The sequence below is a fragment of the Crinia signifera genome, chromosome 6, assembly GCF_055691185.1.
Source record: "Crinia signifera chromosome 6, ASM5569118v1, whole genome shotgun sequence".
Lineage (NCBI taxonomy): Eukaryota > Metazoa > Chordata > Amphibia > Anura > Myobatrachidae > Crinia > Crinia signifera.
In genome coordinates this window covers 22,420,735-22,443,954 of record NC_139222.1, presented here as the reverse complement: position 1 = coordinate 22,443,954, position 23,220 = coordinate 22,420,735, and the positions used below count along the sequence as shown (strand labels likewise).

Sequence of the window (23,220 nt, the reverse complement as noted above, 5' to 3'; positions counted from 1 at the left end):
CGTAAAGGAAAAAGCACTACCTCAAATATCAGGAGGTTATATAATAACCTACAGGTAAACCATAAACAGACAGCCGCAGTACTGTCCCTGGATGCAGCAAAGGCATACGATAGTGTATAGTGGCGGTATTCAGGGCCGTCTTAACAATCCGGGGGCCCACCCCACCTACATCGCACCTATGCTGCCTGGATCCGGACCCGCTGCTGCACAAGCTCCCAGGCCCAGCCTCTGCCGCCAGCCATCCGCAGCCGCTCCCCAGGGCAGTGCTGGCCATCGGCATGGGTGGCCTGCATGGCGACCAGGCCTGCATGATATGTGCTGCTCTCCCTGATGGGAGTGGGCCTGTGTGCTGATACACCTTCCCCTCCCTCCTCCCTGCCCTTATCACTGTTCGCAGCCCTACCTGTGTGGAGGCTTGGTGGTACTCGGGGACCCGACTGTTGTGACCCGGAGCCCCGGCAGTGGACTGCTCGTGTGGCTTGCTTGCTTCCTGGTGCTAGTGAGAGGAGTGGCCGCCCGGTGGGGAGTGACGTCACTGGTCTGGGAGTCCGGTAAGAAGAGCGGTTGAACAGTCTGAAGGCGCCGGGGAGACAGGCTGGCAAGGTGACTGCGCGCCTGGTTATTCCTTGCACGGCCCAAGGCAGAGACATCCGGCTGTGACATATGCTAGGGGGAGGAGGAGTTTGATGGAGGACGGAGAGGGGGGTAGGCGTCTCTGGCGGTAGAAGCCCTTAGACTTCTATAGGGTATCGCCACTTAATGAGGGATCGTTGCAGACATATTACCAACTGGAGGTGGAGATCTACATGCCTAGAGGTTTTTCCTTTAGATATTTATAGATCAGATGTAGTGAGGTATATGGGGCTAGCGATGTAAAAAAACAACACTCATCGGTGAAGACAATCTGGGCAAAGTGACAGCATATCCGGTATATATAAGGCAATGCTGAAACAAATGGAAAACCAGCAGATTGGATCAATAAGGGAAGCATGGGAAGATGATATCGGGGCCATCTATGACAGAGAGTGGGATATGGCACTTTCCTCACCTACCAATGGCAATACGATTCCAACAAGTGCCACTCTTCATCCTACACAGGGTGTATATAACCCCAGTCCAACTTAGGATAAGATAAAAAACAAAATGGTTTGTACCCAAAGTATAGTATACAGTAGGGGACATACATTCATATCAATTTGGCAATGCCACAAAATTGAAAGTTTTTGGAAACAGGTCGAAGAAATACCGGGTTATTACCTGGTAATGGGTTTTCCTCTACTCCGCCATGGCAGCCATCATGAATGGGTTTCTCCCTGCTGGGTAGTGCTTTTGGAAAGGAAAAAAAGACCTCTGGCTCCTATAAGAAGACTCCTCCTCCATACACCAGTGTCTTTACATTACTTCAGCTTTAAAACAAACGGACATCATTATTCCACGTAACACACCCCCTTTTTGAACACATTTTTTTTTTTTTTTTTTTTAGGGGTGGGAAATACCGCTGCCATGGCGGAGTAGAGGAAAACCCATTACCAGGTAATAACCCGGTATTTCCTCTGCCTCCGCCATGGCAACCATCATGAATGGGTCATGCCCAAGCAGTACTGTATTTCGTAGGGAGGGTATTACTCACGTAAAACATAAGAATCGGCCACCGGCCACATAATTTATAACTCAAGAGGAACGTTTCTTCACGTCCTAGTTTACTGCCGCGCTCAGGATCTTCCTCCCAAACTTGGCATCTGCAGAGGACCAGACGTCCACTCTGTAATGTTTCGTAAACGTGTGGGCTGAGGACCACCCTGCAGCCTTGCAAATCTCTGTTAGTGATGCAGATCCTTTCTCTGCCCACGATGACGCCATTGAACGTGTTGAGTGCGCTTTAAACCCTTCCGGTGGCTCCTGCTGCCTTATGACATATGCTTGTCGAACACAACTTTTAATCCACCTTGATAGGGTCTGTTTAGAGGCTCTTTGCCCCTTTCTTTCTCCTTCTGATAATATAAATAAATTGTCGGCTTTACGAAATTCAGCCGTCCTTTGCTTGTAAATGGACAGGGCTCTGACCAAGTCCAGGCAATGTAACCTGCTTTCTTTACTATTTGTCGGATTTGTACAGAACGTAGGCAATATGATCTCCTGATTGATATGAAATTCTGACGCCACCTTAGGTACAAACATTGGATTTGTCCTTAAGACTACTTTATCTGTATATATTTTGAAGTACGGTTCCTTTATCCACAGTGCTTGGAGTTCTGATACTCTACGAGCTGAGGTCATGGCCACTAGAAACAATACTTTCCATGACAGAAATTTCAAGGCCACCTCTTGTAGTGGCTCAAACGGTGATTCTGTTAGCACCCCTAGCACCAGGTTCAGGTCCCATGAGGGTATCGGACTTCTTACCCTTGGTTTAATTATTTTCACTGCCTGCATGAACCTTTGTACATATCTGTTCTTGGCTATGTCCCAATCCAAGATGCATGATATAGCCGAGACTTGCACTTTCAGAGTGCTTGGGGAGAGATTCATTCGCAGACCTTCTTGTAGGAAGGAAAGTACAGTGGCCACACTACGAGGGTTCTTACTATTTTCTTTCGCCCAAAAAGCATACTTTTTCCAAACTCTATAATATATTTTCATGGTTACCGGCTTTCTTGCCTTAAGCAAGGTATCCACTACTCCTTCACTGAACCCCTTAGCTTTCAGACTTCCGATTTCAGCAGCCAAGCCGTCAGTTTCCACGATTCCGGCTGCTCCTTGAATACCTCTCCTTGTACTAGTAGATCCTTGGTCGAAGGTAGTCTCCACGGATCGTCTACTGCCAACTTTTGTACTGTATTGAACCATGCTCTGCGAGGCCAATATGGCAGGACCGCTATTACTTCGATCTGCTCTCTCTGCAGTTTTCTCAATAGTCTCTGAATTATTGGTATCGGGGGGAAAAACATAAGCTCTCTCTATGTTCCAGGGCACTGACAGTGCGTCTACTTGTTCCCCCAGCGGCTCCCAGAACCTGGCAAAAAAACCTGGGTACTTTTTTGTTTTCTGCCGTTGCCATAAGGTCTACCTGCGGACGTCCCCATCTTTCCACCAGACTCTTGAATACCATTTGGTTGAGACCCCATTCTCCTGGCAGGCATTCTATTCTGCTTAATTGGTCGGCCACCACATTTTCTTTTCCTGCCAGATATACTGCAGTGATGCTCATAACCCGGCCTTCCGCCCACTCGAACAGTTTGGCGGCCACCTCCATCAATGCTCTGCTTCGCGTACCTCCTTGCCGATTCACATAGGCCACTACCGCCTGATTGTCGGTCCTCACGATTAGTTCTGTCCCTTGTAGTTGACTTTGAAACCACCTGCATGCTCTGACCACTGCCTCCATTTCCCTCAGGTTGGAGTGAGCTTCCCTCCAATCTTGCTGCCACTTTCCTTGAGCTACCTGATGATTGAAGGTTGCTCCCCAGCCTGTTTCGCTGGCGTCCGTGGTTAGCGTCACCTGCCGCTCCGTGCCGAAGTATCTTCCTGCCACCAACCTGCCTTCTGCTGCCCACCAGTCTAAGTCCTGTCTGGCCTTTGTGGACAGGACTATTCTTTGGGACAAGTCCTTTGAGTTTTTGTTCCATTGCAGAAGAAAACAGTTCTGTAGTTTCCTTGTATGGAACCTTGCCCAAGGGACAACCTCTATAGCTGATGCCATTAGGCCTAACACCTCCATGCAGCCTCGTGAGGATACAACGCGTCTTCTTTGCAGGTTTTTTACTTGGTGGATCAGTTTTTCTCTTCTGACTTCTGTTAAGGAAATTTTCTGCTCCTTTGTATTGACTACTACCCCTAGGTATGTTATTTCTTGGGCAGGAATCAACTGGCTCTTTTTGTAATTTATCAACCAACCGTGTTGTAACAGGCACTGCACCACCCTGTCTGTGTGCTCTTGGGCCTTCTCCTTGGAGTCTGCGACTATTAGAATGTCGTCGAGGTAAGGAATCAATCTTGTCCCGCTCTGTCTTAGTGCTGCTACCAGCACGACCAGCACTTTGGAGAATGTTCTCGGAGATGTCGCCAGTCCAAACGGTAGGGCGTTGAATTGATAACTTGTACCCATCAGCCTGAACCTCAGATACTTTCGATGGCTTATGCAGATTGGGACGTGCAAATAGGCGTCTTTGAGATCTATCGTCGTCATGAAGTCCTTTTGACTTAAATCTAGTATCACTGATTTGATACTGTCCATTTTGAAGGATTTTACCTCTATGAACTGATTGAGTCGTCTCAGATCTAGTATGGTCCGAAATCCTCCTGTAGCTTTTTTTACTAAAAAGAAACGGGAAAAACACCCCCGAAATTCCTGGCCTTCTGGAACAATGCTGATTACTTCTTGTTCCAGCATCTCCTGCAAACTTGCTAATAAGGCTTTTCTCTCTTCCCTGTTTTTGGGAATTGGAGAATGAACAAAAAACTCTCCGGGAACTTTGTTGAACTCCACTTTGTACCCGGAGGATACTACCTCTTGGACCCACCTGTCTCCGGTGGTCCCGGACCAGACGCTTGCAAATTTCAGCAGTCTGGCCCCTACTGTCTGTGACCCGACGTCACTGTGCCTCCTTTTTGGAGGAGAATTTATCTCTATTTCTTTGGGCACGAAAATTGCCCCTTGAGACCCAGGATCCCCTTCTATACTCTTCTGCGTCCCTTATCCTGAGGAAGCCAGACCGACTTCCCCCCTGATATCTTAGCCACTAGTTCGTCCAATTGTTTGCCAAACAAATAGTCCCCTTGGAACGGCATGGACAGGAGTTTATTCTTGGACTGAACGTCCGCTGCCCATGGTTTTAACCATAGCGCCCTTCTTGTCGCGGCTGTTGCTGCCCCTGCTCTGGCCGCCAGCCTTACCGCATCCATAGATGCTTCGCAAACAAACTCCACTGCCAGCTGTACATCTTGTACAATTTTCAACAGTTCCGAACTTGCCAGATCATCCAGAATATCCCCTTCTAGCTGCTGGCACCAGCCTCTTACTATTCTGGATGTAACTGCCATTGCTGACGCTGCTTTTAGAGAAGCCCCTGAGATTAAATGTTGCTACCTTAGGCCCAGCTCAATTTTACGATCCATTGGATCTTTAAAGGCATTGGCCTCTTCTAGTGGTAATGTCGTCTTTTTCGACAGCCTCGCCACCGCAGCATCTATTTTAGGTGCCTCCTCCCATGAGAGTACCTGCGTCTTGTCAAAAGGGTACATTTTGTTAACCTTCCCTGGAATAGCCACTCTTTTGTCTGGCTGTTTCCATTCTTCGGTTATTATGTCCCTTAGAGTTTGTGACAAGGGAAACGTTTTAGTTTTCTGTTTCCTATCCTTAAAAAGCATTTCCTGCAAACTCACATCCTCCTGTTTGTCCTCAATATTTAACGCTTTATAAATCCGGACCAGAAGGTTGTCAACCATGTCTGAGTCCGACCTATCCTGTCCTGGATCATCCTCCTCTTCATCATCTAAGTCGCCTCCAAGCATACCAGCACCGGCCGACTGACCCGCTGTATCCTCTATGTCCTCATTTAGCACATAACTTTTCCGTTTAATGGGCGTTTTGCCCGTATCCTCTTTAGGTGCAAACGTATCAGCTAGGGCCGTTTTCAACATTTGAACCAGGCTCGCCATTTGAGCCGGGGGAAATAGCTGAGACGCCTTACAGCCTTCACATACAGCCCCCACGTGTTTGTCCGGCAGCGTCTTGTCACATGATGTACATTTGCTTTGCACAGATTTCTTCTGCTTGCTTTTCCCTTTATCCTTGCCAGACTCCGATCTACAATGACATCAACCAGTCACTAAGAACTATTAACTACAACACCGTGTGGACACCCTACACCCGCATATTGCTCACCCAGTCTTTGCACCCGACTGCCTGTCTTCCTCCATAATTGGTAGTGCGCCTCCCTAAAACACACAGTCACGTCTAATGAAGTACTGCCACCATCCGTAACTTAAAGCATAATGCAGCCGCAAATAAAACTCACCTCCGTATCCGCGCAGATTTAGTCACGCGTGACCAGCCCAAACCTAAGAAGCTAGCGTCCCCTGAAGCAGGTGTTCGCGCTCCCAGACCTCAGATCAGCGTGACACTGACTACCGCCGCTACGGCTATATCCTGACGCGTACCGGAAGTCGCGCCCTAATGACGCGCTTCCCCCTGAGTACACGTAGCGCGCACTACCCGGCGCCCGCCCTTAGCACAGAGCTAGGGCAGGGGAGCGCGTGCCGGCAACAATACTGCATGGCTTAGTACCTCGCTCCCCTGGACGCCGCCGCACAGCTACCCCATGGGGCCCGCCTTCGGCATAATCGGAGCTTATGCTCCCCTACTCCCCTGCATGAAGCCAAAGCAGCTGCCGGGAGCGACAGTCTGCAGCCTGAGGTGAGCTGGTGTCCACACACATGCACTACCCGGAAAGGAAAAAAAAACACTCGTGTATGGAGGAGGAGTCTTCTTATAGGAGCCAGAGGTCTTTTTTTCCTTTCCAAAAGCACTACCCAGCAGGGAGAAACCCATTCATGATGGCTGCCATGGCGGAGGCAGAGGAAATTACGATTAAGGTGGAAGCACCAGAGTCTATTATTGATGTCAAAATGTGTATTCTGGATATGTCAAAATGTGTATTCTGGATATATACCCCGAGGTACAGGGAATGAGCCGGTATAAATTATAAGTTGAGAACTCTTGTTACGCGCCACCTTATTCTTTATTACTAACTCTCGGCTGCCGGACTTACAAGGACCCCTGTTGGATGGGGGAAAGGAGAATGTGGACAACAGTTGTATGTTGGCGCCCTTGTTGAATCTTCAGTGATTGGTTATGTAATAGCCTTTAGTTAATTCCAAAGTAAATCAGAGTAAATCAAAGTAAAGTCCAAAATGTATACACATTTATTAAAAAGTCTCTTATTCCACTTGGTATTGGTGGTTTTCCAGACCATAAAAAGACTTCAAAAGTATATTTAAAATTAGAAAACAAACGTTTCCAACGTGTTTCGTCCTACCACTGACTTCATCAGGGGTTTGCTACCAACAAAAGAATATGTACTTTAAAAATACATAATCACAGTTCATACATTTTTCATTTTAACAATAATAAAACAATCCAAGGACTTTACTATTATGATTGTAACTTGATTGGCTTAGTCATCTGGGTAAATCAACTTTTCAAGAAAGTTAATAAATACACGGAGGAACAGGTAAAGGAAAGGACGAAATCCTACGAGGGTTGATGGAAGACTGTTATAACATTTCAGGTAACATACCAAATGATTTTGAAAATGCAGGAACAGTTTGTGCTTTTTTTACAGTGGAACACTCATGGATACCGCAGCAAGGTCTCCCCCCGCTGGCGGCACTTCCAGAGGAATCCGGCGGTCAGCACAGCGGCTCGTCGGTTCGCGTCTCCTGCTTTCAGAATTGCGTCAGTTAGGCCACGCCCCTCAGAGACTTCGTCAGTGGGGTGGCCTAACTGACGCTTGGCCAACTGTTTTATTCCCCTCTCAAAACAGTGGGAGGGGTAAAACATTGACATACATTAAAATACATAGTGAGAGTTTCAATAGTGATTTCCTCCTCCATCATACATCGTATTCATTCTCAGAGAGTATGTTCCATTTCTGTCTTATTTTCCTATTTTTAGATATTTATACATGTCAATCGGTGGCTATTAGAAGCATATGATACATATATACCGATAATTGTATTTTTCGTTAGATACTGATTCACATTTTGATCTAATTCGCTTTTTTATCAGGCGATACAAGACTGGATGACTAATACATAAACCACATGGCACTAAATTTTATTTTAGAGATAATACACAGCATAATGGTCAGCTAGTTGCTGGTTCATTCTGTCAGATTTGCGGTACACACGTGTAGTTAGTTGTTAATTAGAGGGTTTGTTGGATGATGAAAGTGGAAGAAAAATTCGGATGGGGTAGACGGGGGGAAGTTGTCCCCGGGTGCTAGGAGGAGGGGGTGTCTGCGGCTGCTAAGGGGAGGTGGGGGTACCTGTCAGCCGGAGCTGATGATGTGCACCGCCGCACCTCCCCCCGCAGCCGCGAAGTTCCTGCGGAAAATGGACAGTCAGTGGCGGGGGTCCTTCCGGCGCATGGGAACTAGTACTAGTTCCCATGCGCCGGAGGGACCCCCATGCTGACTGTCCATTTGCCCCAGGAACTTCGCGGCTGCAGGGGGGGGGGGGGGAGGTGCAGCAGCGGCGCACATCATCCCCTCCGGCTCCGACCGCAGGGACCCCCCTCCTCCCGCAGCACCTGGGGGCAGCTTCCCCAGCGCTGCACGCTGTGGACCCGCAGCGGGACCATTTACACTGGCCTTTACACGGGTCCTATCCGGGTTCTACCCAGGTCAGGACCTGGGTAGAGGACCCGTGTAAATGGACACGGATATACCCCATTTACACCGCCGCTGACCCAGATTTGTCGGCGGTGTAAAAGGGGTATAAGAGGACACAAGGTATACAGCTACTATGTGTCTCATGTTATATAATGGGGTATCCTGCCACATAGAATCAGACACCTGCACCTGCCCTGTGGGAACACATTATCTCCCAGCTCTGACCCCAGTGACAGAGTAACAGATCCCACATTATGGGGCTCATGTGGAGGTGGCCGGGAGTTGTGTCTAAGTACCGGATGCCAAATGGGATCCATAAAGCTGCATGGTGCTGGGCTCGTGGGCTGTGAGTACCACGGAACGTGGCCGGCTCGGCAATCCCAGCACATGCACCTCCTACATAGGTGCCCGGGGTGTGACAAGAGGCGCAGAGTCATAGTGATGGCCCAAATATCAGTATACACCACACACATTACAGTACAGGGTCACACTGTGTATTTATTACATATATATTACAGAGAGGCTGTTATACATAAAGCACAGGTACAACAATGCGGTTATATAATGACTCAGTAATACATACACCAGCTGCTTTCCCATATACAGTCAGACTAGGAGACATGGAGTCTTATTGCACACTGATCGCTCATGTCACTGTAACCATGGCAATACATCACAGCAGCAATAGAACTGGGACATCAGCATAACTGACAGATGCATTCAGCCAATCAGATGTGGCTGCTGGCATTACATGTGTGTAACTTGCACCAATGGTGGGGAAGCTGCAAGTAATCAGCCCTGTAATAGACACAGATGAGTCCACCTCTACCTGCGCCCCTATATCACCAGCCCAATGCAGGGATTATATATTACTTTGGATGCTATATAACACACATGTGGTCTGCTATTACTGTGATACCAATATCTAATAGAATAATGGCTGCAATATGTCCGCACCTCAGTGATCTGTTCCAGTAATACTTAGGAGTACTCACATTACATGTATGTCTGTGGGGGTAATAACATTATCACATGCTATTATACTGTGGGACAGATTTATTGAGCAGCGGCTGATTCTCTGCAGTTTTACCCCAAGATTCCAAACTGCAATAAATATAAATTCAAAACCGTGTGGGTTCTACATGTAATATAAGGGAATATAGCCCTGGGGCTTTCATCAACCCCCAATACTCAGTGATGTTAATATACCTTGGTGTATACTATCTGTAACTAAATCCACGTCTTCTTGTAGTTACATTAATCATATACACAGCAGTCACAATATTCAGTATCGATGCCCCAATTTCATGTAGAAATTTAATTTTTTTTCGTGTGAGTTTTCTGGTGTCTAAGAACATGTGATTTATTGGTAAACCATTTCCCACACTCTAAGCATGGAAATGGTTTCTCACCTGTGTGACTTCTCTTATGACTATCAAGAGTTGATTTCTGTGTAAAACATTTACCACATTCAGAGCATGAAAATGGTTTCTCACCTGTGTGACTTCTCTGATGTTTAACAAGAGATGATTTCTCTGTAAAACATTTCTCACATTCAGAGCATGAAAATGGTTTCTCACCTGTGTGACTTCTCTTATGTGTGACAAGAGTTGATTTCTCTGTAAAACATTTCCCACATTCAGAGCATGAAAAAGGTTTCTCACCTGTGTGATTTCTCTCATGTATAACAAGAACAGATTTCGATCTAAAACATTTCCCACATTCAGAGCATGACATCTCACCTGTGTGACTTCTCTGATGTTTAACAAGAGATGATTTCTCTGTAAAACATTTCTCACATTCAGAGCATGAAAATGGTCTCTCACCTGTGTGACTTCTCTGATGTATAACAAGATATGATTTCGATGTAAAACATTTTCCACACTCAGAGCAAGAAAATGGTTTCTCACCTGTGTGATTTCTCTCATGCGTAACAAGAGCTGATTTATTTGCAAACCATTTCTCACATTCAGAGCATGAAAATGGTTTCTCACCTGTGTGACATCTCTGATGTGTAACAAGAGGTGATTTCTGTGTAAAACATTTCCCACATTCAGAACATGAAAATGGTTTCTCACCTGTGTGAATTCTCTGATGTATAACAAGATATGATTTTGATGTAAAAAATTTCCCACACTCAGAGCAAGAAAATGGTTTCTCACCTGTGTGACTTCTCTCATGTGTAACAAGATGGGATTTCTCTGTAAAACATTTGCCACATTTAGAGCATGAAAATGGTTTCTCACCTGTGTGACATCTCTGATGTATAACAAGAGTTGATTTCTCTGTAAAACATTTCCCACATTCAGAGCATGAAAATGGTTTCTCACCTGTGTGACTTCTCACATGTATTACAAGAACAGATTTCGATCTAAAACATTTCCCACATTCAGAGCATGAAAATGGTTTCTCATCAGTGTGACTTCTTTCATGTATGACAAGATTTGATTTCTCCGTAAAGCATTTCGCACATTCAGAGCAAGAAAATCGTTTCTCACCTGTGTGAACTCTCTCATGTCTAACTAGATGTGATTTTTGTGTAAAACATTTCCCACACTCAGAGCATGAAAATGATTTCTCACCTGTGTGATGTCTCTGATGTAAAACAGAATCTGACTGATGTATAGAACTCTTACCAATCTCAGAACTGGATGATACTGTATCATCTTTATGACCTGTACTGTGTGCAGTAAGGTCTGAATGATCACTAGAGGGACCAGATGAAATCTCTGCACTGGGAAATGTTGGGTGTGTATTGGGGATAATGGGGTTTTCCTCTGGAGACTCTTGTCTGATGTTCTTATCTTCTAGTATATAACCTGGAGACACAATGAGATCTCCCTCCGAGGTATTCCTGCTTGTGCGCCCATCTACAGGAAACAGATGAATGACAACAGACAGAATTGTTTACATTGAGAAGGAAATGTTCATGGATGTTTTATCACTTAAACTGAACATGTCTAATGCTGCGCACACACTGGCCGATATATCGCTGATCCGTCAGCCAGTGGGTACCAGCAATATGGCCCTTATTCAGGTTGGATCGGGCGGCCGCATGTGCGGACGGACCGGTCCGAATGGATCGCTCACTGTTTCGGTGAGTGTGAATCTGCCCACAGAACATCCGCACATGGTCGGTGGTCGTTAGGAAGCGTACGGCCGAGCATGGTGGCGTACGCTTCACAGAATTTAATGCCGCCCGAGTTCAGTGCAGTGCGAGATGTCCGCCGAACTTAGACTTTTTTTAAAGGGGAATTAACTGGTTTTGCCTTGTAAGTTAATTCCCCTTTAAAAAAACGTCCGCGTTCGGTGGACATCTCGCACTGCGGCTGAACTCAGGCAGCATAAAATTCCGCGGTATCTGTCATACACTGTTCTGCTCCTTACACTATACACCACACATAGTAATGCTCCTTACACTGCAGGAATTAAGACTTTTGTGCGACCAAGCCGCACCGCTGCCAGAAAAAGGGTGTGACCTCACTGAGAGGGGGCAAGGCTTATTGGGAACAATGCTCCCACAAGCGACGCCTCCCGTTTTCATCACTATGGAGGCATGCTAAGCGCTCTCTGAGCTTCTGGCATGCCCCCAGCCCCTCTGTCTCCCGTAAATAGATGCTTTGTGGAGGCACAAAATGTCTATTCACCGCTTCTCTGCTAAGCAGAGCACCAACTGACAGGGCGTCTCCCAACTACTGCCCCTCCCCCCCATCGCGGGTCATTGCTGCCCTTGGGTGGGACAGTCACACAAAAATAAATCCCTTTCCCATGAAAATCGGGACAGATGGGAAGTACTGTATGCTGACACATGGACATACAGATGCTGACGTGCTGGCACACAGACAGATGCTGACAAATGGACAGATCCTAACACACGGGCGCTGACAAGATGGACGCCGACACAGACACATATGGTGACACAGATAGCCAATGACACATGAATACTGACAGACGACTACACACAGGGATACGCTGACACACAGACTGCAGATAGAGACACTGATGCTGACATCTGGAGACATAACACAGACACCCGGACACTGACACAAATATGCTGACATGTAACTAGAGTGCAGGGGAAGAGACGAGTGCCTTCACAAGCATGACATTCAGGAACAGAAAGCAGGGAGAGGGAGGATGCTGCACCAGACTGTGCGGACGGACGGAGGCTGTGTGTGCACAGAAACCACTCCTTGTTCCTGCCTGTGCTGCTGCTGGGAGGAAGCAGGGAGGGAGAGGCAGGACGGACCTCACCTCAGCTATGCGGGTCTGAGAGTGAGGCTTTCTGCTGCCGGCGCCGGTGCCTGTGTTAGGCAGACTGAGTGACAGGCAAAACATATGGTATCCGGCAGCAGCAGAGGGCACCAGCAGCTCGGCGATCCCCGCAGACCCCGGTGGCGCCGGCTCCTCCAAGCCACCGCTTACAAGGAAAGGTTGCTGCAAACATGTCTGACTCCGGGTCTGACGGGGCCACCTCTGACCCTGAAGTCATTTTAGCCAAGCTGCAGTCTAAGACCAAAAAAGTACGCAGGAGGATGAAAGAGAGGCCCCACTCAGACCAAGTGGCAGCCACACACCCAGAGGCAGGCCCAAGTTCTGAGGCTGAACAGGGGCCGAGCAACCAGGCAGAACAAGATGTGCCATTACTTGAGACATCTGAGACCCAGCAGTTGGGTGCGGACGTGACTGGCCACCTCAGCAATGGGTCTTCATCATCTAGGAAACGGCGTAGGCAGGATCCCAATAAGAACCCTGCATTTCTGGAGCGTGAACTACAGATTTTGGTACCCCGAGCACAGGAATGGATTGAGTTAACCACCAGGTAGCTGTCCCCCTCTGCGAAGGACAAGATTTGGGGTACAGGTCGAGTATCCCGTATCCGAATATCCGTTATCCGAATTATTCCGAAATACGGACATTCCAGAAAGTGAAAAAAAAATTTTTTTTTGCTAAAAACTCACTGGGGACATTTGTAACAGCACTACTGAGGACATGATATGTAACTGGCACTATATATGTACAAGAAAATGATTGCTTGGCATTCAAATTCAGTGCTGAGATAGTACACACATTTTGTTTCACGTTTTGAAACCTTGTTTTTTGAACAAATAAAATATATTTGTGTGTATTTTATGTGGTAATAAAATATATTTGTGTGTATATTATGTGTTTATACAGCATAAATGCAAGATACTTCAAAATACATCATTGAAATATTAAAATATTCCGAAATACGGAATAATCCGTTATCCAAAATTCTCCTGGTCCCGAGCATTTTGGATACGGGATACTCAACCTGTATTAAGTATATCCATGCTTGGCCACAGGTGACTTAAATAATGATGTGTGGTAGCGGAGACCGTGACATATGCAGTAGATTGACATGTTTTTATTTAGTTAATTTAAGGTGGCAGGAATTCAACTGTGCCCTGAAGAGGAAGCTGACTGACCAGTGGAGGCACAGCATGACCACCGGGAGTGGACCCTTACCATCAGACCTGGAGATGCCCCCCCCCCCCCTGGATTGTCTGGCGCAAGACGTCATTGAGGAGGTGGAGATCAGGGGGGTAGCTAACATGGATAGTGAGCTCCCGGTGGAGGTTTTTGCTGCAGAGTTTGCAGGTAAATGTGGCAAATGCCTTGTTGGTGTTAACATACATTGTATATTGATGTGATAGTGACGATGTTTTTTTCCTTTTCACAGCTGAGGAGGAGCCTCCACTGTCACCAGTAGCTTCCAATTCAGGGCCACACGAAGAGCAGCGCACCACACAGCCTGAGGACATCAGAACCCAGCTGCTGAGGGACAGTAGGCAGCTTGGGGTGGAATCTGGTGAGCGCCTGCAGCGCCAAGTGGTGGTGCTGGACAAGGTGGCTGCTGCCCTTACCAATCTGGTGCAGCAGACCAGCAGCCAGAATGAGATTCTGGCGGATATTGCCAGCACAACCAGGTCAGATCTCTGGGCTGGTAACACACAGTGACATGATGTGAGGGGGAGAGCAGGAGTATAATAGGGGCTGATAGATGCTGATGTATGAGATACACCAGAGAGTGTGGGGAGGAGACTGGTCAGATCTCTGGGCTGGTAACACACAGTGACATGATGTGAGGGGGAGAGCAGGAGTATAATAGGGGCTGATGGCTCCTGATGTATGAGATACACCAGAGAGTGTGGGGAGGAGACTGGTCAGATCTCTGGGCTGGTAACACACAGTGACATGATGTGAGGGGAGAGCAGGAGTATAATAGGGGCTGATGGCTCCTGATGTATGAGATGCACCAGAGAGTGTAGGGAGGAGACTGGTCAGATCTCTGGGCTGGTAACACACAGTGACATGATGTGAGGGGGAGAGCAGGAGTATAATAGGGGCTGATGGCTCCTGATGTATGAGATACACCAGAGAGTGTGGGGAGGAGACTGGTCAGATCTCTGGGCTGGTAACACACAGTGACGTGATGTGAGGGGAGAGCAGGAGTATAATAGGGGCTGATGGCTCCTGATGTATGAGATGCACCAGAGAGTGTAGGGAGGAGACTGGTCAGATCTCTGGGCTGGTAACACACAGTGACATGATGTGAGGGGAGAGCAGTATAATAGGGGCTGATGGCCCCTGATGTATGAGATACATCAGAGAGTGTGAGGAGGAGACTGGTCAGATTTCTGGGCTGGTAACACACAGTGACGTGATGTGAGGAGGAGGGCAGGAGTATAATAGGGGCAGGTGGCCCCTGATGTATGAGATACACCAGAGAGTGCAGGGTGGAGACTGGTCAGATCTCTGGGCTGGTAACACACAGTGACATGATGTGAGGGGAGAGCAGGAGTATAATAGGGGCTGATGGCTCCTGATGTATGAGATACACCAGAGAGTGTGGGGAGGAGACTGGTCAGATCTCTGGGCTGGTAACACACAGTGACATGATGTGAGGGGAGAGCAGGAGTATAATAGGGGCTGATGGCTCCTGATGTATGAGATGCACCAGAGAGTGTAGGGAGGAGACTGGTCAGATCTCTGGGCTGGTAACACACAGTGACATGATGTGAGGGGGAGAGCAGGAGTATAATAGGGGCTGATGGCTCCTGATGTATGAGATACACCAGAGAGTGTGGGGAGGAGACTGGTCAGATCTCTGGGCTGGTAACACACAGTGACGTGATGTGAGGGGAGAGCAGGAGTATAATAGGGGCTGATGGCTCCTGATGTATGAGATGCACCAGAGAGTGTAGGGAGGAGACTGGTCAGATCTCTGGGCTGGTAACACACAGTGACATGATGTGAGGGGAGAGCAGTATAATAGGGGCTGATGGCCCCTGATGTATGAGATACATCAGAGAGTGTGAGGAGGAGACTGGTCAGATTTCTGGGCTGGTAACACACAGTGACGTGATGTGAGGAGGAGGGCAGGAGTATAATAGGGGCAGGTGGCCCCTGATGTATGAGATACACCAGAGAGTGCAGGGTGGAGACTGGTCAGATCTCTGGGCTGGTAACACACAGTGACATGATGTGAGGGGAGAGCAGGAGTATAATAGGGGCTGATGGCTCCTGATGTATGAGATACACCAGAGAGTGTGGGGAGGAGACTGGTCAGATCTCTGGGCTGGTAACACACAGTGACATGATGTGAGGGGAGAGCAGGAGTATAATAGGGGCTGATGGCTCCTGATGTATGAGATGCACCAGAGAGTGTAGGGAGGAGACTGGTCAGATCTCTGGGCTGGTAACACACAGTGACATGATGTGAGGGGGAGAGCAGGAGTATAATAGGGGCTGATGGCTCCTGATGTATGAGATACACCAGAGAGTGTGGGGAGGAGACTGGTCAGATCTCTGGGCTGGTAACACACAGTGACGTGATGTGAGGGGAGAGCAGGAGTATAATAGGGGCTGATGGCTCCTGATGTATGAGATGCACCAGAGAGTGTAGGGAGGAGACTGGTCAGATCTCTGGGCTGGTAACACACAGTGACATGATGTGAGGGGGAGAGCAGGAGTATAATAGGGGCTGATGGCTCCTGATGTATGAGATACACCAGAGAGTGTGGGGAGGAGACTGGTCAGATCTCTGGGCTGGTAACACACAGTGACGTGATGTGAGGGGAGAGCAGGAGTATAATAGGGGCTGATGGCTCCTGATGTATGAGATGCACCAGAGAGTGTAGGGAGGAGACTGGTCAGATCTCTGGGCTGGTAACACACAGTGACATGATGTGAGGGGAGAGCAGTATAATAGGGGCTGATGGCCCCTGATGTATGAGATACATCAGAGAGTGTGGGGAGGAGACTGGTCAGATCTCTGGTAACACACAGTGACATGATGTGAGGGGAGAGTAGGAGTATAATAGGGGCTGATGGCTGCTGATGTATGAGATACACCAGAGAGTGCAGGGTGGAGACTGGTCAGATCTCTGGGCTGGTAACACACAGTGACATGATGTGAGGGGAGAGCAGGAGTATAATAGGGGCTGATGGCTCCTGATGTATGAGATACACCAGAGAGTGTGGGGAGGAGACTGGTCAGATCTCTGGGCTGGTAACACACAGTGACATGATGTGAGGGGAGAGCAGGAGTATAATAGGGGCTGATGGCTCCTGATGTATGAGATACACCAGAGAGTGTGGGGAGGAGACTGGTCAGATCTCTGGGCTGGTAACACACAGTGACGTGATGTGAGGGGAGAGCAGGAGTATAATAGGGGCTGATGGCTCCTGATGTATGAGATGCACCAGAGAGTGTAGGGAGGAGACTGGTCAGATCTCTGGGCTGGTAACACACAGTGACATGATGTGAGGGGAGAGCAGGAGTATAATAGGGGCTGATGGCTCCTGATGTATGAGATACACCAGAGAGTGTGGGGAGGAGACTGGTCAGATCTCTGGGCTGGTAACACACAGTGACATGATGTGAGGGGAGAGCAGGAGTATAATAGGGGCTGATGGTTCCTGATGTATGAGATGCACCAGAGAGTGTAGGGAGGAGACTGGTCAGATCTCTGGGCTGGTAACACACAGTGACATGATGTGAGGGGAGAGCAGTATAATAGGGGCCGATGGCCCCTGATGTATGAGATACACCAGAGAGTGTGGGGAGGAGACTGGTCAGATCTCTGGGCTGGTAACACACAGTGACATGATGTGAGGGGAGAGCAGGAGTATAATAGGGGCTGATGGCTCCTGACTCCCCCACTAGGCAGATACATTCCCCTCATTAGTTTGGTCTGACAGAGAGCAGGGTGTAGAAAAAGATAAAGTTGTATTTGCAGAACAAAAAATAAATAAATTAATAACTGATCCTCACCTGTGCTGGGATCTGTATGGATTCCCTCCTTCTTACACTGCTGATCACTCCTTATATCTGTTTCTTCTTCCTTAATATCAGTCACATCCGTCTCTTCTCCCTCTGTATCTTCTTCCTTTATATCAGTCACATCCGTCTCTTCTCCCTCTGTATCTTCTACCTTAATGTCAATCACATCTTCACACAGAACCTACACAAAATACCACATTAGTAATGTCTGCCATTATGGAGATTACACGGTACAATATCAGTGTACAAGACACAGACACACATACACCTGCTGCCATTCATAAATCCCACCTACCTGATCCTCCTGTGGGGTCCTGTGAGTCTCCTCTGTACAGTGCTGGGAATACAGAGGACGGGGACATCTCTCTGGGGTATCTCTGTTACTGGGCCCATCTGTAGGAGACACAGTGACTGAGGACATGGTATATATGTGATTATCCTGGGAATACAGAGGACGGGGACATCTCTCTGGGGTATTCCTGTTACTGGGCCCATCTATAGGAGACACGCAGTGACTGAGGACATGATATATATGTGATTATCCTGGGAATACAGAGGACGGGGACATCTCTCTGGGGTATCTCTGTTACTGGACCCATCTGTAGGAGACACGCAGTGACTGAGGACATTGTACATATGTGATTATCCTGGGAATACAGAGGACGGGGACATCTCTCTGGGGTATCTCTGTTACTGGGCCCATCTGTAGGAGACACAGTGACTGAGGACATGGTATATATGTGATTATCCTGGGAATACAGAGGACGGGGACATCTCTCTGGGGTATATCTGTTACTGGGCCCATCTGTAGGAGACACACAGTGACTGAGGACATGGTATATATGTGATTATCCTGGGAATATAGAGGACGGGTACATCTCTCTGGGGTATCTCTGTTACTGGGCCCATCTGTAGGAGACACGCAGTGACTGAGGACATGGTATATATGTGATTATCCTGGGAATACAGAGGATGGGGACATCTCTCTGGGGTATCTCTGTTACTGGGCCCATCTGTAGGAGACACACAGTGACTGAGGACATGGTATATATGTGATTATCCTGGGAATACAGAGGACGCGGACATCTCTCTGGGGTATCTTTGTTACTGGCTCTAATCTGTAGGAGACACACAGTGACTGAGGACATTGTATATACAGTATGCAGCTATAGGATGATTTTTGTGTATAGATGGCCCCTATAACTGATCTTCCTTGTACAATAAAATGAAATCTCTTCTTACCCAGTGATATGAGGGGCCGGCGATTCTCCATCATCATGTCCTTGTACAGACCCTTGTGTTCCTCTATATATTCCTACATGGAGAGATAGACAGATACATCCTGACACACACACAATGATACAGTCCTCAACAAAACAAATCCCCATGTGTTACTGTATAATGTACTATTCCCAGAAGTCACCTCTTCGGTCACATCCCCGGTGTTACTGTATAATGTCCCATTCCCAGCAGTCACCTCTTCGGTCACATCCCCCGGTGTTACTGTATAATGTCCCATTCCCAGCAGTCACCTCTCCGGTCACATCCACCTCATGCTGAGAAGGTCGGGACCCACAGTTTGTGAACCGCTGCAATGAAAAAAGTGACTAGATACTGGGCTGTCTGTGTATTATTGCTGCAATCATTACTTCTGTCAGTATGCCTGTAAATAACGGCCTATATATTATACACACTTCTGTACTGTGCTCTGAGGGAGGACTTGTTATACATAGCTTATCAGATTACATCATATGTACACTGAGGTCACCCTTATGTAAGTGGCAGTATTATATCCAATAGCTGCTTGGGGCACCTGTACCCATATGACGGATATAGATGGTGGTTTAATCCTTATCATCTGATCAGCTCAGTATAGATTATTAATCACAGTGAGGCTTCAGCATCTAGTGTGTGGTCAGTTATTAAGTAGTCGCTGTGATCCAGTAGTGTATAGCTGTGATTAATACCCTCACATAGGTAGTGTTCACTATAGCACCCTGCATCCTTCATACCTCGTGCAGTTCCTCCTCCCTGCCTGGGGTGTTGTTTCGGGATGCAGTGTAAATCCCGGCGTTCAGAATCCCGATGCTGGAATCCCGATCACCGAAATCCCGACACTTTCTCCCTCCGGGGGTGTCCACGACACCCCCGGAGGGAGAATAAATGGTACTTGTGTAGTTTCATGGCGCCGTGCTACTTCCGGTTTCTACGCTCCCCACAAACTATGTTAAAAAAAGTAACTTAACTCCATGCCAACATGGATAGTTCAAACCCCCACTATCCATGTTGGCATGGAGTTGATTTTAAATAGCGTAGCGAGCCACCGAGCTCGCAGCGTGGGCGAGTGAAGCGAGCCCCGCAAGGGGATTCAGACGTGAAACGACACAAGTACCGTATAAATTAGTGTGCCGAGCGTAGCGAGGCATCGGGCCCGATGCGTGGCGTGCGCAGCGAGCCCGCAAGGGGGGGGGCGATCCACGTCCCCCCCCTTGTCGGGATTTCGGCGATCGGGATTCTGAACGCCAGGATTTAATACTGAATCCGTCGCTGTCTGCTGTGGTGATTCTAGCACAGTGTGGTCTGTATATCAGCACTGAGCTGCAGACCAGACTGTGCTAGAAGCACCACACCACAGTAGAGAGCAACACCTCAGGCTAGGAAGAGGAACTGAATGTTTTGAAAGATTAAAAAATGATATAACAACCGGAATAATAATAATAATAATAATAGGGAGATATCCCATTAGCGGCGATAACCTGAACCACAATTGCAGGTAAAGTTACCGCACTTATCACCCACATATCGCAGTTATTTGCGCTCCCATTTTTATGACCAATCCTATTAGAAAATTGCAAAAAATGTGTTCACCAGTGAAAAGTGCAGGTGACATTAGGGAAATCACCCTGTACCCTCCAAACATGGCACAGTAACATAGGATAACACAGGGCATAATAAAAAGGTTTAAAGATATGTTAGACGGCTGCAATATGGGTTTAAGAAAAACACTGAAAATAAGAAAAGCAGCTTATGTGCGTAATATAAATACTCTCATATCTGGGGTATATGAAAACAGGTTCATTATTTATTTGGGTCAAATAAAGGCATTTTCAAAAACTGATAATTCCTACCTGCAAGCATAAAAACACTTGTCCCTCTCATAAAGCCCCCCAATACCTCTGTCCCATACTTTGTACCCCCATTTCCATCACCATGCACTTTTTTTTTTTTACCTAAAACGGACATCTCATTATTGGCTAATTAAAAACTTCAGAGTGCATAATTAGTATTAAGGGGGGTGGCCAATGAGGTTCTGAACCAAGTCCCAAAAATGTACCCCAAAATAGGGATTCTCATCAGCATTTTACCTGCTCGGGAGTAGGTGAAGAGAAGTCTGCAATATCCCCTATGGAGAATTATCACATGTGAATGACAGGACAGCTGCCATAAAGTGTTCCACAGGAAATAGGCACTTACACTATTATTACCAGGAAAATGGGTTATTGCAGGGGTGGCCAACCGGTCAGAGGTAAAGAGCCGAAAAATATCAGTAGTCAAGCTAAAGAGCCGACATCATGCACACGCCGAAGGCGCATGCGCCAAAAAAAGGGGCGTAGTCTATTTTGACCCCTTGGGTGGGTGTGATACAAATATGCCTCATATAGTGCAGTGCCATATATACTGTACATATGCCCCCAATAGTGCCAGATACACATATGCCCCCCACGGTGCCAGGTATGCACCACACGGTGCCGGGTATGCCCCTACGGTGCCACAATCTGCTATGCCCCCACAGTGCCACCAACTGCTATGCCCCCACAGTGCCACCAACTGCTATGCCCCCACAGTGCCGCCAACTGCTATGCCCCCACAGTGCCGCCAACTGCTATGCCCCCACAGTGCCACAATCTGCTATGCCCCCACAGTGCAAATTACCCAGCAGCAGCACTCACCGTTGTTGCTGCAGCTGCCTGGCGGGGAGAGGACAGTCTGGCGTCCCCCTGCCGTCCTCCTGTCATGTCACTGATGGGAGGAGAGCACAGCACACCGCGCGTCTCCTTCCCCCTCACTTCCCTGTGACTGGGCCGTCCACCAATCAAAGCTTGCTGGCCGGCTCCTGATTGGCTGCTGGCCCACGAGCTCTGATTGGCGGACGGCCCAGTCACAAGGATGCACAGTAAGGGGTAGGAGAGATGCGCGATGCGCGCTCTCCTCCCCTCAGAAGGAGAAGGGATTCAGGGAACCGGCAGCAGGGGGGACTGGGACGGACGGTGGGCAGCAGTGGGAGCAGGAGCCGCACTTTACAAGGGGAAGAGCCGCATGAGGCTCAAGAGCCACGAGTTGGCCACCACTGGGTTATTGTATCTAATTGCATATCCCCCATAATATTAATAAACCACAGCCTGCTCCCCCTGAATAGTAGTAACTGGACAATAGAGGCCGCTCCCCCCGTGTAAGAAGACACCGCAGGTTGCTCCCCCCCGTATAAGAGGACACCGCAGGTTGCTCCCCCCCTATATAAGAGGACACCGCAGGTTGCTCCCCCCGTACAAGGGGACACCGCAGGTCGCTCCCCCCCCCTGTATAAGAGGACATTGCAGGTTGCTCCCCCCCATATAAGAGGACACCACAGGTTGCTCCCCCCCCATATAAGAGGACACTGCAGGTTGCTCTCCCCCCCCCCCCCCCTGTATAAGAGGACACTGCAGGTTGCTCCCCCCCCATATAAGAGGACACCGCCGCTGCTCCCACTGTATAAGAGGACACCGTAGGCCGCTCCCCCCCTGTATAACAGGACGCCACAGGCCGCTCCCCCCCTGTATAACAGGACGCCGTAGGCCGCTCCCCCCCTGTATAACAGGACGCCGTAGGCCGCTCCCCCCCTGTATAACAGGACGCCGCAGGCTGCTCCCCCCCTGTATAACAGGACGCCGCAGGCTGCTCCCCCCCTGTATAACAGGACGCCGCAGGCTGCTCCCCCCCTGTATAACAGGACGCCGCAGGCTGCTCCCCCCCTGTATAACAGGACGCCGCAGGCTGCTCCCCCCCTGTATAACAGGACGCCACAGGCTGCTCCCCCATGTATAACAGGACGCCACAGGCTGCTCCCCCATGTATAACAGGACACCACAGGCTGCTCCCCTGTATAACAGGACACCACAGGCTGCTCCCCCTGTATAACAGGACACCACAGGCTGCTCCCCCTGTATAATAACACCAGGACAGTACAATACCATCACCTGCTGCCAGATACAGCAATGTCTTCTCTCGGTCCCCCGTAACTTAATCACCGTGGCTGCTGGAAGTGAGAGGCCTCAGGTAAGATCAGCAGCGCTGCCCCAGCAGGCAGGGAGCCGAGATGCTGCCAGCCACTGAACGCGGGGATTGGTCTTCAGGAAAATGGCCGCCGCTCCCTCACACAGGGGACAGTTGTTATGGAGCTTTACTAGTCATCTATACAGCATGGAATCTATCAACTACCGGCGACCTCACATCACATAACTCTCTCTATACTCTCTC

The 23,220-nt window shown here is 48.5% G+C and overlaps 2 protein-coding genes across 2 annotated transcripts in view; one reads left to right on the top strand and one right to left on the bottom strand.

Moving 5' to 3' along the window:
- LOC146009548 (uncharacterized) overlaps positions 1-23,220 on the bottom strand; it is a 613,273-nt gene that overhangs the window by 138,350 nt on the left and 451,703 nt on the right. Inside the window, 5 exon segments of the mRNA XM_083149994.1 lie at positions 1,705-2,850; positions 3,068-4,427; positions 5,087-5,806; positions 5,885-5,937; positions 9,711-11,263. Of these exon segments, the coding sequence (XP_083006120.1) occupies positions 1,705-2,850; positions 3,068-4,427; positions 5,087-5,806; positions 5,885-5,937; positions 9,711-11,263 (4,832 nt within the window).
- LOC146007461 (uncharacterized) overlaps positions 1-23,220 on the top strand; it is a 450,549-nt gene that overhangs the window by 122,721 nt on the left and 304,608 nt on the right. The gene's annotated exons all lie outside the window — the stretch shown is intronic.